A 16,021-nucleotide genomic window follows, 5' to 3' on the forward strand; every position below is an offset into this window, starting at 1 on the left:
AAACCTGGAATAAGTCCAGGTGGTTGGAGGCCACCACTGAACCGATCGACCGTCCTGTTCGAGCGCCGGCCATCCTTTCACCCACGCAGCCTCACGCCGCAAGTGAGGGCCAAAGGTAATATTTAGGGACGCATGGGTACACAGCTAAACTCCAAACACACCTCGCTCCGAAACAAAAGTTGGACAGAGGGAAGAAACCAGAGAATTAAACATGTGGGAAGATATTTTTTCTCTCTCACTTTCTGCACAGTAGAGATGTGAGACTATAAATATTAGCAATTGTCCACTGGGCCATCACAAGGACTTTACTGGATTACACTGGACGCTCACATAAGAGTTGTGAAACCACCATTTTTTTAAATTGAGAGACAGAATTGATATAAAACAGGTTGAAAGAGTTCAGAATTCTGTCTTCAAGTCATTCATTTACCATGTTACACTCAGTAAGTGGATGCTCGCTGGTGTTTGCTTTCTGCTTGTCCCTCATTCTTCTGTTTAGCAACGGATACTCTGAAGCCTCCATATACCACATAAAAGGTAAGAAGTACCTCTGTTTCCCTGCAGGATTATTCAAACTCTTGTGTCCATGCTCTAGCAGCTGCTACTTTCTGCCTGGGGAGCAGAAATGAACACTTGCATTGTGACTTATGGTACCTCCGGACTATGTCCTCTATACTCTGACCTTGCATTCAGCCCCTGTGGGCTCTTCACAGCAGATCAGCGTGTTCTTATTGATCCCCTCCTCAAGGTGACTGACATACCCCATGATAGCTGAGGCAGCCTGCAGGAAAGGGACGATAAGTCAGTGTGGACGCTAGATTTAGCCTGACCTCTCACAGCAGGGCGTTATGTATTCTGCCATAAGGGTAAACATTTCTAGAAGTCTTCCTGTAAACGATGTGTAATTTTTTTAACCTATAGCTGGGTCATACCTGCACTGAAAAGGAAAAGTAAGGTTAAAAATGTGTGTGATATGTCATCGTGGTTCTTGTTTCTCCCACAGGTGTTTGTTCACACAAAGACAAGTACTACAAACCAGGAGATTCTTTCCGGAGAGGCTGTGACAAGTGCTTCTGTCATGATTTTGGTGTGCATTGCCTCACGTGAGTAGATTATTCACTTCATACTAATCATTCACATACTAATTAATTTCAGTTATACAAAGCCTTGCAAATGGCTGCCTCTCATAGAGGGAATTCAGACCTGGTAGCAATATCCATTCTGAGTGATCTTATTACAAGTGGACAACATCTAACTCCATCAGTTCACACCTGGCATTAACATGCGTCTCAACATTCATCTCAAGTGACCACTTGTGATCGGATCTCACTTCGATGCTCTACATGCAAATAAACACGTACATCATTGGGCCAAATGGACACAATGTTTTATACACAAAGAAAGAAAGAATTGATGTATAACATTTGCCGAATTTACAAGGAGGCCCAAACAGTTAAGACTTTGCTGTAGACAGTGTTTCACAAAGTTAATAAAGTTTCTCCTGACTCCACAACTCACAAAATTGCATGATTTTTAAAGGGAGTCTGGGAACTTTCTCAGTGGGTGACAAAGAAGAAGCCTATATTGGTGACTGTTTATTATCTGTAAAGTTTGACATGTTTAATGTCAATTAAATGTTGTCTTCTTTCCTCAGTTTACTTTAAATGTTTAAATGAGTCGAGACAGTGTGTTCAAACTGACACTTTTTAAAAGGAAAGAAACAACTTAATATGTTGCATTTAATGCTGAACTAACAAGAAGGCATGAATGATGTAGAATTTGCTGTAATGAAGTTTCTCAAAGTTTGTTGAGTCTCTCCTCACTCAACAACCCTTAAAATCACATGATTTGTAAGGGAGTCTGGGGATATTGCATTTACTAGTTCAGGTTAGTTGAAACAGATGTTCATGTTCACAAACATCTGTTAACATTGACATGTCCTCAATGCATCTTTGGGGCATTCATACATGTGATCTGAAAAGTCCCACAGTCTCATAATCACTCTCCTCTTCAACCATGTCTCCTCTCTGTCCTTCCAGGCCAATGAAGCCCACATCGTGGCCCAGGAAATGTCGGCGGATCAGGACAGAGTGCGGTTATACGATCATTTATAAAGAAGAGCCACAGGTGGAGTGTCGAGCCTACAGCTGGATAGGATGACGTGCTGGACTATTTTTTAACATGTAGATTATGTATGACCTGCATACTAAACACTGTGTATATAGAGTTGTAATACTTTAACTCTGTGCAGCATAACTTTGATGATATCACTGTCATATGTTTTAATGAGGACAAGTCAAATCATAATTTGATGCTTATTGTCTGACTGAAAACAAGCAGGTCAAAGGTCAAGGGCTGTTTATTGTGGATTCCAACCTTTTCTGTTGACAGTGTTTTATGCAGTTCCTTCTTCTAAGTGGTGTTTTTGGTAATGCATTACACAGTGTACTTATAAGGGTTCAAAATCAGTGATGTCCAATGATGATCATTTCATCTGATGTGAAATTCACACCCTAAATGCTTTGCTTCATGGGAGATTAAACTCACACTGTACATTTTCAAAGTTACTAGTTCTATGGAGAACATTTAGTATCGAAACATTTCACACAGCACTGCATGCTGCATGAGAGCAGAATGGAAAAAAGTGTATTAACATTAAAGGGCTGGTTTTACCCATTCATCTTGTATGTATGATTGTTTACAACTCCTGTTATTCAAGATTCAAGATTAATTTTATTGTAATTATGTCAATTAAATTAATCCAGATGGTATAATTAATTATCTAAGCTATACACACAAAACAAAAACTATACAGACGTATGAATAAATAATTATCATATCAGAAAATAACTATTGATGGTGGAGTGTTGAGCACGAGTTCAGGAGTCCTACAGCCTGAGGAAAGAAGCTGCTCTGTAGTCTGGTGGTAGAGCAGTGGATACTTCTGTATCTCTTGCCAGACAGCAGCAGGGTGAGCAGACTGTGGTTGGGGTGGCTGTTGTCTTTTAGTATCCTTTGGGCTCTGTGAGGCAAGAGGCCTGTTGTGATGATGGAGACATCAGTGTGGGCTGTGATTTAGTTACTATATTTATATATATATATATATATATATATATATATATATATATATATATATATATATATATATATATATATATACATATATATATATATGATCTCTTTGTCATTACATATAGTCATTTGATCCATTGTTTGATTTGTGTAGCTTTGTATATATTTGAAATAAAGTGAAGAATGTCCCCTGTGGTCATTATAAAATCATCATCCTGTGGAAGCTACCTGGACGGTCTGGAGAGTTAATTTAAATAAAGATTTAAAAAACAAGAAGAAACTACGGCAAAAGCATGATAAATATTAAATATAGGGTCTCTGGATCGTGACAATTAAAGAAGCACAAAACTCATGAGAAAGTCAATTCCACCATTCATTACCATAAAACAAGCTCAGAGAAACATGTTGAGTAAGTGAACCCTGATCAGCCTCGATCAGGGTTTAAATTTTGATTAGGAGCTTTCCTTTTACAGCAGCAGGAGGCTCTGTGAGAAAACAAGTTTGAACGTGTACAGAATAGAAAGAGGCACTTTAATTTCTTAAAAAAGCTGTCTGAGATAAAGTCTCATCATAACAGTTTGTAGTTATTATTAAAGGGATTTTTATGGAGATTTCCATATCCAAATCAAGGGTCTAGTGGGTGTCATTGTCTATACTGTACAGTTCTTACAGCCCTGTTAGGAAAATGTATGATTTTTTTGGCAATATAAATGACTTGATGTGACTTACTGTACATTTGCACCGCAATTAATCTGCCTTTACTGTTTAAAGTTGTTCATTACACTGTATAAAAAGTAAACAACAACAAAAGCATATTTTAATTACATACAATGTGAAAGATCATGAAATCTATAAATGTATTATCATTCTCTGATTTAATAGCAAACATTCAATCATACTGAATAACACTGCACTTAAAGTTGGCATCATATTGACAACTTCACACTGGCTAGCAGTGTAAAGCCTGTCAGTGTTGCAAGAGGCAATACAAAATCATCTTTTCCTTGAAAGAGCTGCAATCAATAGGACTCAAAGGTGTCGCAGTCAAAGGCTTACAGTCGCTACACTAGAAAAGATCCATGTAGAAATCACCATAGCAGCATAAAGTGTGCGATGGGGATCCAATGTCATCTATCAGGACAACACCACATTCCACAGGAATTCACAAATCAAAGTGAGTGAAACACAAACTGTCTTCTAAAAAGCTCTCTGTATTCCTCTAGTATAAAAAAAATCAAAAATGCATTTTTAACGTTGCACAGATTGAGTCTGTGCCTGGTGCATTCTGAAATATGCCAGGTTAAGATGCTGAAAACATCTGGCCGTGAGGACAGGCAGATGGGGATGAGCACTTCAGGGCCTTTAGGAGGCTATCAGGAGGTCAGCCAAGGGTGGCGGAGGCACTGTGCAGCGGTGGCTCTCCTCTCCGGATGATAATCCAGCATGCGAAGAAGGAAGTCTGAGAATCCAGAAGCTTCCTCCAACAAGAAGTGGTATTTCTCCACCATAACGTCATACAGGCTCCAGAGCCTCAGTTGGCCGACACGATGCAAGTCACCTGCAAGAAAACATACAATATTACACAGGGATGTAAACAAGTACCAGCGAGAGAGTATCTTGTCATGGGATCACACGGCTGCGACACCTGTCCACATGTTGCTGTTCAACCTATGAATGAATTATTACATGAGTACTCAATAGTGTTTACTATAGTATTACATGAGTACTCAGCAGTGATTACTACATTATTACATGAGTACTCAGCAGTGATTACTACATTATTACATGAGTACTCAGCAGTGATTACTACATTATTACAAGAGTACTCAGTAGTGTTTACTACATTATTACACGAGTACTCAGCAGTGATTACTACATTATTACATGAGTACTCAGTAGTGATCCCTACATTATTACATGAGTACTCAGTAGTGATTACTACATTATTACATGAGTACACAGTAATGATTACTACATTATTACATGAGTACTCAGTAGTGATTACTACATTATTACATGAGTACTCAGCAGTGATTACTACATTATTACAAGAGTACTCAGTAGTGTTTACTACATTATTACACGAGTACTCAGCAGTGATTACTACATTATTACACGAGTACACAGCAGTGATTACCACATTATTACACGAGTACTCAGAAGTGATTACCACATTATAACATGAGTACTCAGTAGTGATTACTACATTATTACATGAGTACACAGTAGTGATTACTACATTATTACATGAGTACTCAGTAGTGATTACTACATTATTACATGAGTACTCAGTAGTGATTACTACATTATTACATGAGTACTCAGTAGTGATTACTACATTATTACATGAGTACACAGTAATGATTACTACATTATTACATGAGTACTCAGTAGTGATTACTACATTATTACATGAGTACACAGTAATGATTACTACATTATTACATGAGTATTCAGCAGTGATTACTACATTATTACATGAGTATTCAGCAGTGATTACTACATTATCACATGAGTACTCAGCAGTGATTACTACACTATTACAAGAGTACTCAGCAGTGATTACCACATTATTACATGAGTACTTAGTAGTGATTACTACATTATTACATGAGTACACAGAAATGATTACTACAGTATTACAAGAGTACTCAGCAGTGATTACCACATTATTACATGAGTACTTAGTAGTGATTACTACATTATTACATGAGTACACAGAAATGATTACTACACTATTACAAGAGTACTCAGCAGTGATTACCACATTATTACATGAGTACTTAGTAGTGATTACTACACTATTACATGAGTATTCAGCAGTGATTACTACATTATTACATGAGTACTTAGTAGTGATTACTACATTATTACATGAGTACACAGAAATGATTACTACAGTATTAAATGAGTACTCAGCAGTGATTACTACATTATTACATGAGTACACAGTAATGATTACTACAGTATTTAATGAGTACTCAGCAGTGATTACTACACTATTACATGAGTACTCAGCAGTGATTACTACATTATTACATGAGTACTCAGTAGTGATTACTACATTATTACATGAGTACACAGTAATGATTAGTACATTATTACATGAGTACTCAGCAGTGATTACTAAAGTATTACATGAGTACTCAGTACTGCTTCTGGCCCCCTTGCTTGAATCACACCCATCTTCGGACTCTGAACTCAAAGTATGACTGCATCATACAAGGTTGTGACGCTATCACGATGAGAATATATGTCTGCATATACATAACATACATATAAACACCTGACAAAGTACACAAATCGATTAAGGTGAAGTTGCAGACCTACCTCTGCGGCTGAAGTACTCTGCAGAGTATTTTCCTGACAAGGCAACAGCTGGTGGGATTTTACCAAGCAGCTCCATAATCTGGGCTATGTGGTCTGAGGTTACATGCATGGGACACAGAAATTTACAGAACATATTAACATACAGTGCATCAACAATTACAATGCAGCCACTGAGTAATCTCATTTTAATCCTGTGTCAGTGGTTGTCGCACCACTATTAGTGTCACTAGACTGTACTAAACATACCCTCCTCCAGGGAGATGGACTCGCTGACTCTGGGTTCGAACAAGGAGTCTCCAGTGACCAGCTCAAAGGCCTGAGAGTGTGAGAGAAAATTAAAGTTTGGATGTGTAGCCAAGTAAGCATCAGTAGTGAGGACCAAATCTAAACCACAGTGATTGGTGACTCCAATATTGCTTAATTGTGGCACAAACTGAATTATTTCAACAACAATTGGCTGGATTACTACAAAATTTGGCAAAGATGTCCATGTCCCCCGATGATGAATATCCATGATTCTGATGATCCACTGTCTTAAATCTAGCACCACCAGTAGATCAAGTTTTGACTTATCCTCTGAAATATCTCCAAATCCACGAGATAGATTGGGGCATATTTTTTATGGACATTCATGATTTCCAGAGGATGAATGCAAATGAATATGTTGAACTCCGTGGTTACAGCACCCTCACAAGAATAAAGAATGTCATACTGTCACACACATTTATTCAAACTTTCATGCTCACAACGTGGTAAGTCCTGCAGATAAAGGTTGCCAAACACTGTAATTGAGACAGCACCCTCTTGCTTCCCCCAAGAGGGTGCCATCCACCATGATGGCTAAAGATGAAAAATAAAATCTTATCTAACAGTTTGCTGTTCTTTAAATGATGAAGGTTACTTGTGGGGTTCCTCAAGGCTGAGTGTTGGGCCCATTACTCTTTATTTTCTAAACAAATTACACATGTAAGGTATTGGAAACATTAAAATACATTTAATGGCAGATGATACCATCAAATTTGTTCTTGTGTGAATTTTTTTTCGATATTGTGGAAAAAGAATTGTACCTTCTAAAGAGTTGGTTTGATTTTAACAAATTTCAGTGGTATTCTGGCCAGTTAAAGCTCCTACTATGCAGACAAACTTTGTAATACCTACAGAACATTTACAGAACATTGTTTTGAATTCTAGTGTAAATCCCAAAGAAGGTTTTGGTAGAATGATGCAGAAATAAAAACATAGAGTCTTGGTTTGTATATTTTACACAGTGTAAATATCCAGTGTAATGTATTTCCCTCACCAAGCAGGCGACACTCCAGATGTCAGCAGATGGGCCGTACTCGGATCCCAGTAAAACCTCTAGTGAGCGATACTGACGGGTCTGGATCTCCTCACAGAAATGTTTATACTGGTCCAAGAAAAAGAAACGGACATAAACATAGACAGAAAATTGTAAGTTCAATCAGTTAGTGTTTGTTCTCTCAGGGTGTTACAGGCAATACATTTGTGTTTCTACTTTTCGGAGGGTAAATTCTCATGTAACACACAAACTTCTCTCTAAAAATGGAGACAAATGTGTTTTATATGGCAGCAAAATTAAGCTGAATTGCAATCAATCACCCATACCCACAAAGTCCTGTGTGAAGCAGATGAGTTGTGGGTTTTTTGAATACTTATCTAATGTGCCCGCCTCCTCACCCACACCCGCTCCCGTGAACATATCACCCCCGTACTCCAAAACCTTCACTGGCTCCCTGTCCCACACCGAATCAACTTCAAGCTCCTCCTACTCACCCATAAAGCCCTCCACAACCAGGCCCCTCCCTACCTCACGGACATGCTCCACCACCACACTCCTTCTCGAAACCTCAGATCCTCAGACGCTAACCTTCTCTCACCCCCCCTCAGGACCAAGCACCGTACCTGGGGGGATAGAGCCTTCTCCATTGCTGCCCCCTCCCTCTGGAACTCCCTCCCCAAACACATCCGTGACTGCCCAGACTCATCCACCTTCAAGTCATTACTCAAAACCCACCTCTTCAAACTCGCTTTTCATCTGCACCTGTAGCTGTTTGCTGTACTCAACCTGTTCTCCCAAAAAAACCTACACAGATCCATATCCTCATACACTGTTCTTTTTACTACATATTTCTCCTCTATCGCACCATGCACTTGAGTTTATGCACCATGCACTTGATTTTATGTATTCTTGTATGTATTCTATTCTTGTAAAGTGTCTTTGAGAGTTTTTAAAAGCGCTGTACAAATAAAATGTATTATTATTATTATTTATTAATGTTTTGGCCTCTTGGGGGCAGCAGAAAGAAGTTATATTATCACGTTTTAAGTTAATGTGGTAAACTTGTGAGCAAAAACTTTATTTATACTGCACATCCAGCAGTTATGTAGCAACACTGGGACTCAACTGAAGTGGTGTTTCTGGCCACTTGATCAATGTCTGATATTCTCTCAATTTTTGCTCTGTTTTTGGTCTCCACTATCTCCTGAGGCAAATATCTTCATCTTTAGCTGCTGCAGTACATGCTCAACTAAGTTTACTTTTCAAGAACATACTGTATGAGACTAAATGCCTGTAAAGATGGACCTGTATTGTAGATCTAGAAAAACAGACAAATTCAATACTAGGCTAATGTATGTCAAACTTTCAGCTTCAAGCTATGTAATGGTTGTATGTAAAGTATAGGCCAAGTACTCACCACCCAGCAGGAGCTGCCCAGGTCTGCAATCTTCACTCTAATTTCCTTTAAACTGTATGGGTTCACCTGCTTCTTCTCTGAAAGAAACAACAAGAATTCATGTATTAAAACATCGTATCCATTCCAAGATATACTGTTTTATAGGAAATTTACATACTGGAGACTTAGTTTTCTCCATCTATGACATTCTGGATATAATGTATTTGCTTGATATAAGGCCCTCAGTGTGTACAGAGTAAAGTTTAGTAAAAGCCTGACATTAGCACAAGTCATCTGTTCCGTACACACAACTGATGAACACTGTACGTATTAAAAAAACAACTGTGCCTGTGGTCTCTTTCCCAGCCAGTACAGAGGAAGAGCTGCTGCCCCCTGCTGGGACTTTGTGGGACTGCTGCTCCAGACACAGCAGGATGTTTTCAGGCTTGATGTCTGTGTGGATGATTTTACACTGAGTGTGAAGGTAGTCCAGGCCCTGCAGAACCTACAGAAAACACAGGACAGTTATACTGATGCACCAAACTTTTTCAGACCTGTGACTCTGTCAGGGCAGACCGATAGGGTCAGGCAGGCAAAATGGGCAGTCTAATTAGCCTCATATGTATCTGCTGCCTCTGTTTTTTTCAGTTGTGCAGAATCTACTTAGTGTAAAAGCCACAATGTTGTCACGACTTGAGAAAAAAGTATTCACTTTCTTGTCAAGAGTATGATAAGAAAATTGATAACCTACAACTCTCATGTTTCTATGCTAACTATGAGCAGTTGATTAGCTTAGCTTAGCAAAAAGCTTAGTATAAAACACACAGCCAGCAGCACCAGTAAAGTTCACTAATTAAAATGTTGTATCTTGTAAACAAACATAAATGTAAAAACAAGTTGGACAGAGCCATGTCAGCTTCCCTTTGCTTACAGTCTTTATGTTAAGCTAGGCCAACCACCTGCTGGTTAAAGCCATGTCTCTGCTACAGCTTCATATTTAGCACGCACACTTGAGAGAGATCAGTCTTCTCCCGGCAAGAAGGCGATTAAGTGTACTTCCCCAAAATGTTCAACTGTTCAAATATTTACTGATGGTATCTGGATTTGATCCTCAGCTAATGAGGCATTACTTCAGGAGAGTACTGGGAATAGGAAGATTTATGCAGTTCTTCAGCAGTATTTAAAGTATTATTTGTTAGAAATGGGCAGAATTTGAAGGTAGTTCCAAAACTATAGTGGGGCATTATAAACGCTTTCTACTGCTCACTATACTTTGCTGTAACTATCTTTGGTTGTAGCTCAGTAAGTCGAAGGGGCTAAGTGGCCCTATTAACTGACTGGAGTCTGCCCACACCACAACCTCGCAGGCAGCAGGGCTCTGTTATCCGGCTTTCTACTGAACACAACTGCAAACAAGACTGAGAGGGAGTCAGACATCAGCAATGGGTATAAACCATGTAAAGCTTCAATATGTTCACCTCTTACTGTGAATCGACTGGTGAATTGAGGATTTATTTCAACCAAACCGGAGGTGATTCTGGAAAAAACAAACCAAGGCTGCTTTGCTGAGTTGAATTTGTTTACGTCTAGTCTGAATGAAGTGTGTTTGATGAGGAGGTAACAAGGCAATTAAGATTGTCGGAGTTCTTGTGTATGGTTGTATTTTTCTGTTTCTCTTTCTTCACACTTGATAACGTTACTTCATTTTTTGAATGTTTGAGACTAAAATTCTGGCCATATCTTACAAAACTGCCCCTTCTGGTCTCAGCAGTTGTTTACCTGAGTAAGTACTTGTTTGACTGAAGGCCCCGTCAGTCCTGGATTCCCAAAACAGAGCTGCCAGCTCCTCAGGTCTGGCCCCAGCAGCTCCAGCACCAGGCACATGTCTAACCAGCAGGCATCAAGGTCAGTTTAACCTGTCTGTGAGCTATTAGCAAGCATTCTTTATTGCATGATGCAATGCAATACTGCAGTGAGCCAACATAGGCTAATGCCATGTGTTGTTACATCTCTGAAAAGTCAGAATTTGCAAACATTTATCATTTATGAGATATATTCATTCTATCACACATGTTGTATAATTGATACTATAGTATACTGTACTTTGATATTGACTGTCTGATTTGATTGATGCCTTTTACTGGCTCTTAGAGACACACCACAAGCTCACACCTCCATACATGATAACTCTTCAGGCCTCAGTGTCAGGTTTTAAATGCATGCCCAGGGCATGACAGTCTGTAAAAAGGATACGGATCCCGTTGACCCCGGCCAGCTTGAACTCATCAAGCAGCTGGACAATCCTTTGACTGGAGGGATGACGGCTCGTAGGTCCACTAGCCTGATTAGAGAGACAACAGGACAGAGAAAATTAATAGTAAATAGGGAGTGGCAAAGGCAGTGTGGAGGGGAAGGTGGAAAGGGAGCTAACATGGGCATGCAAGAGTTGTTTTGTGAAGGAGAATTTAAATGCAAACAAAAAAGTCAAGAAAATGAACACAAAAAGAGTGAGAGAACACAAACAACAGGTCACTCACACATCGTAGGAGAGCAAGTTCATCTTGTCCTGCCTGGGTGAAGCCAGCTCCACTCTTCAGCACCTTCACAGCCACACGAAGACCTAGCCTATCAACACAGACACCACTTTTTTATTATGTTATGGAAAACAGACAATATGTTATGAAAAATAGACAATAATCATCATGAGAAACAAAACAAAACTGGAAACGAAGCAATGAAGGAAGAGGTTTGGCTGCTGTTTGTGATTAATGTCTGTATTCAAAAATATTTTGTTATGTTTGCAATAAGTGCTAATTCCAGTTCTCATGTATACATTGGTGGCCATTGTGAAAACTATTCCTTTAAAGTAATATCTAAATAAGGTTGCATCACCACAGATTTTTCTACCTGAGGTCCAGACACAGCCAGACGGTGGAGAAATAGCCCCAGCCGAGTTTAGAAACCACCTGGTATCTTCTGTTGAGGATGTCTCCTATCTGGACAGGGTGGTACCCACCTGAGGAGTTAAGAGCATGAGAATAGACAAAACGATCTATTACCTCACTGTGTATATGATGGTTTAAATTTAAGCTTCAATGGCACGACGGCTCTCATGTGTTTGACCCCTGTGTGTACAGTTCTTCACTGGAATGTGAAACCTTATCATCATACAGTAGGCCTATACATATTTCTTCTCACAGAGAGAGGGCTACAATGTGACACTAAAGCTATTTCTGGCATTACAACTTCCTCCAAAGCTATATCGTGTCTGTAGTGAGTAATACATTCAAATCTGCCAGCGGGACACTGAAAAATGATGATGCATAAGCCTGTATCAGCTCTCTTTCAGCCAGCGTGACGTGCAGTTCTTGGACATAGTCAGAGATCTCGAAATTGAATCTCTTTTGCTACTAAAACTGAACATGATAGAAGCCAGAATATGATTTATTACTGTGTCAGGTATCTGTGGTATCACATACTCAAGAGCTTATCTGCTTTAAGAGGTACACGCAGAGACCTGCACAGCTGGCAGGAAGGGAGGAAGAGCAGGGACCAAGGTCACAATACTGCATTCAAGTGACCATGATTACAAAGGGAGTGAGTCTGGTCACGAGGGTCATAAAAAGCATTTAGTTCACAAACCAGAAAAAATGAAAAACCTCATTTGAAGTTCAATTATTTTGCAGACTGTTCAAATGTCATCTAATAAGGTCAACACCAAGGACGGGACCTAATTTAACGATTTATACCGTGTTATCAGAACGTTCACAATCCAGTTTGTGGCTCATCACAAAATGAAGAGCAGGAATTACACAAGGTGATATGAGCCTATCCTCAGATTGTTTGATTTGAATATTTTAAAAGCACAATTACCATATATTTTACAAAAAAACAGGAATAAATAAACCAATATAGAATGTATTGTAATGAAAATTTGTGTTGAGATTGAATGTCCCCAGTGGATGAATCCCACTGACTCTGTTGATCCCCGAACCTTTACTCTAGTGGAACCACGAGGTTGACATTTTTGGTTTGTAGTAAAATATTCTCCATAAATATTATATATATATATATATTATATTTGGTACACATTTGGTACACACAAAATACAGTATGCGTCCATCCATCCAATAACCAAACCATCAGCCGCAGTTGAACTTAGTGTTTAGTACCAATTACCAGTATTGGGGCTAATGCTCTACAAAAGTAATGTGTTACAGTAATGTATTATTTAAGCAGTAATGGAGTAAAGCATTGCGTGTCTTTAGTGTGTTAAGTGTCGATGAAGTGTCTTTTGCTCGTGCACCAACAGAAAAAATAGTGCTCAAGAAGAAATGTGTTGCCAAAATGGCCATAATACATCGGTCAAATATGTGAAATTTGTAAGTGACATTTGTTGTTCTGTGTGATTTCTCGACTCAAGCCCCTGTTCAAACCAATCACAATTAAATAATTGTTGTCAGACATATCAGCACAGGCTTCTCTTTCTCTTTTATTTTAACAGCAACGTGTTGTCATGCTGTATATGTAAATGATTTCTGCTTTGTTGATGGAAGAATCATTTAGATCAGTCTATTACAGGGCGTTCTGAGGGGTTGGGGGGGCCGAGGATGAAAGTGTGGCAGCAGTAAACGAGCACCTCTACAGATGATGAAGTGAGTTCAGAGACTGCCCTACCATAACAGTATTCTCTGGGGTCCTCAGAGTCCTGGTTGTCCTTTGGATCCAGCTGCTCGTGGCATCCAAGGGCCTCAAAATTATTAGGAGACACAGCTTTATTCCTGCAAACACACACACACACACACACACACACATAGACAAGTCAAATGAAAACTTCATCCTATAGTCTTCTGCATTACTGTCCGTGCATCTTCTACATAAAGTGTGTGTGTGTGTGTGTGTGTGTGTGTGTGTGTGTGTGTGTGTGTGTGTGTGTGTGTCAGTGCCAAGTTGCTGAGGGCAGCCGGGACAGTTGAACTTCTTTTAGAGTTTCCCATACAGTCATCCCGCTGTGGAAACTTGTCCCTGTGCCTGGCTAAGAGCGGACGAGCAGCATCGGAAGTTGCACTATTTCTGACTCAGCTGTAAATCATTTTGCAGCATGTTCACGCAACCTGATAACATCCCAGCTGCTCTGGATGTAGAAGAGTTTGGGTTATCACGTCATGCCTGAAAATACCATCCACAGCTTGAGTCGTACAGTAGAGTTTGCTGTCCTTTTGTTCTTAGATTTAGTGAGCACAGTAAAATGTTCATGATGTAATATGAAGACTTGTTTAAACACTTTGATATCCTGCCTGAAACTCTAAGCTGTCATTTAAGTCACCTCCATGGTGTCTATAATAATGCTGGCATGCTTTATTCGTGCAGTGCTCTGCTAAACTTAACTGCGCTGCTGTGGCCATGGAAAAAAAGTGTATGAGCCAAGCTGTGTTTTGATTGGAACAAGCAATAATTATAGGTTACATCAAAACATTAAAGCAAATGCATGCTTAGAAAAAAATGTTTGTGTGTGTGTGTATGTGTGTGTGTGTGTGTGTGTGTGTGTGTGTGTGTGTGTGTGTGTGTGTGCAGTTAAGTCACCCATTTGCGTACATGATTCTTCTACAGTAGCAAAAATAAAGAAAATCCTGTACAGTACTTACATATGATGCTGCTGAGCAGCTATATGTGCCGAGCGGGGACTCCTCTTCATGGTGCAGTTCAGGAGATGCAGCCTGCAGACACAGCGGCCAATCAAAAAGCAGGTATCTTTAATTTAAAAAGTGTTGCAGAGGTCCAAACTTTTTTTGCATAAAGTTAGGAGAGAGACGGACACAGTAGCTGCAGCACCTTTAATGTTGCACCACTTGAACACAGTTGAGCAGCTGGGAGGTGGTGGTGGTGTGGGAAAGGTGGGGGTCCAGTAGATCTCTCAGGGGACTGGGAGTCAGCAGGGTCTAAACATGGAAATCCCCAGCAGCCTCCTAACTCAGCGCCTGTCAGGCCTTTACCTGCTCCACTGTGCGATTTATATCCTCCACTCTCTCTCTCTCTGTATCTGTATCTCTATTCCTCGATTTCTCTTCAGCATTACTGTGGGAAGCCACAACAGAGTTGAGAGGGGCCAGCAGACGAGAGGAGTGTCGTGTGAAGCCAAACACACCGAGGGAGGAGAGAGAGTGACAGCTGCTGAGGGTTTTTTTTCCCCAGCCGTCTCACAGGGAGTTTGACCTTTGGACCGCAGGATCACAGATTGCTAAACCTGGTTTAAGAATGGGATCCCCGTCCTCCAACACGATATAAAGTATCACAATAAAGTCCAGAGAGCGAAGGTGAGCTGAGGTCGGCTGCTTCAAAATCAGGCATCGGTTCGAGTCCTTTTCTTATCTGTGATGTTACCCATTAGGTATTGGCCCTGGAGAGGAGAAATCCCAGGTGTGAATGTGTGTGTTCACGATAGAGGGGTGATGTATTTTCGTAGGCTATCCCGTAGTTAGTTTATCCCTGGTTCACTCATAAATAAGCTTGTGGGATTTTTGAATTGGATTCTGGATTATTGCAGAAAATAAACTCTTTGATAAACACAACTTTATGTTTAGCAAGATAATCTTCACAGATGAACACCACTTTTATGATTTATGTAGTGTCAATGCAATCCACAGAGATGACAAGCTAACGTTAGGCTATAAGCATTACTTAATTACCACTACTAAGCTTTTTACTACACTATACGGTACACAGTACTATAAATTGATCAATCTGCAAGTTGGACAATAAAAGTTGGAATAGTTTGCAACTAAAGTTGGCCCAGTAGATGAGTTTAGATGACCCCCAACAACCTCTGTAGTCTCATTTAGCCACTTGTTAGCAACTGCCTTTTTTAAGACATGTAAACACTTTACAAATGGAGTATTTACTGACATATTTTATGTCGTAGAGCA

The 16,021-nt window shown here is 39.8% G+C and overlaps 1 protein-coding gene across 1 annotated transcript; it reads right to left on the reverse strand.

The window, feature by feature from the left end:
- Window positions 1–4,445: 4,445 nt before the first annotated feature.
- Window positions 4,446–14,782, reverse strand: LOC140999705 (SRSF protein kinase 3). Its single transcript, XM_073470226.1, has 12 exons — window positions 14,744–14,782; window positions 13,776–13,879; window positions 12,006–12,114; window positions 11,636–11,723; window positions 11,352–11,439; window positions 10,878–10,984; window positions 9,439–9,603; window positions 9,120–9,194; window positions 7,703–7,810; window positions 6,649–6,718; window positions 6,403–6,495; window positions 4,446–4,630 (listed from the first exon to the last, which is right to left on the reverse strand). Coding segments are annotated over exons 1-12 (1,194 nt in total). The 5' UTR covers window positions 14,746–14,782.
- Between the last annotated feature and the right edge of the window lie 1,239 nt (window positions 14,783–16,021).

Source organism: Pagrus major, chromosome 7 (assembly GCF_040436345.1).
Source record: "Pagrus major chromosome 7, Pma_NU_1.0".
Classification (NCBI taxonomy): Eukaryota; Metazoa; Chordata; class Actinopteri; order Spariformes; family Sparidae; genus Pagrus; species Pagrus major.

What these genes read in the sequence shown, in the direction of transcription:
- LOC140999705 (XM_073470226.1), bottom strand. An exon ending in GGCCGGGGTCAACGGGATCC is followed by an intron (nt 10,985 to 11,351) that starts GTATCCTTTTTA and finishes CCTGCTGGTTAG; the next exon opens with ACATGTGCCTGGTGCTGGAG. An exon ending in AAGAGACCACAGGCACAGTT is followed by an intron (nt 9,195 to 9,438) that starts GTTTTTTTAATA and finishes TTTCTTTCAGAG; the next exon opens with AAGAAGCAGGTGAACCCATA.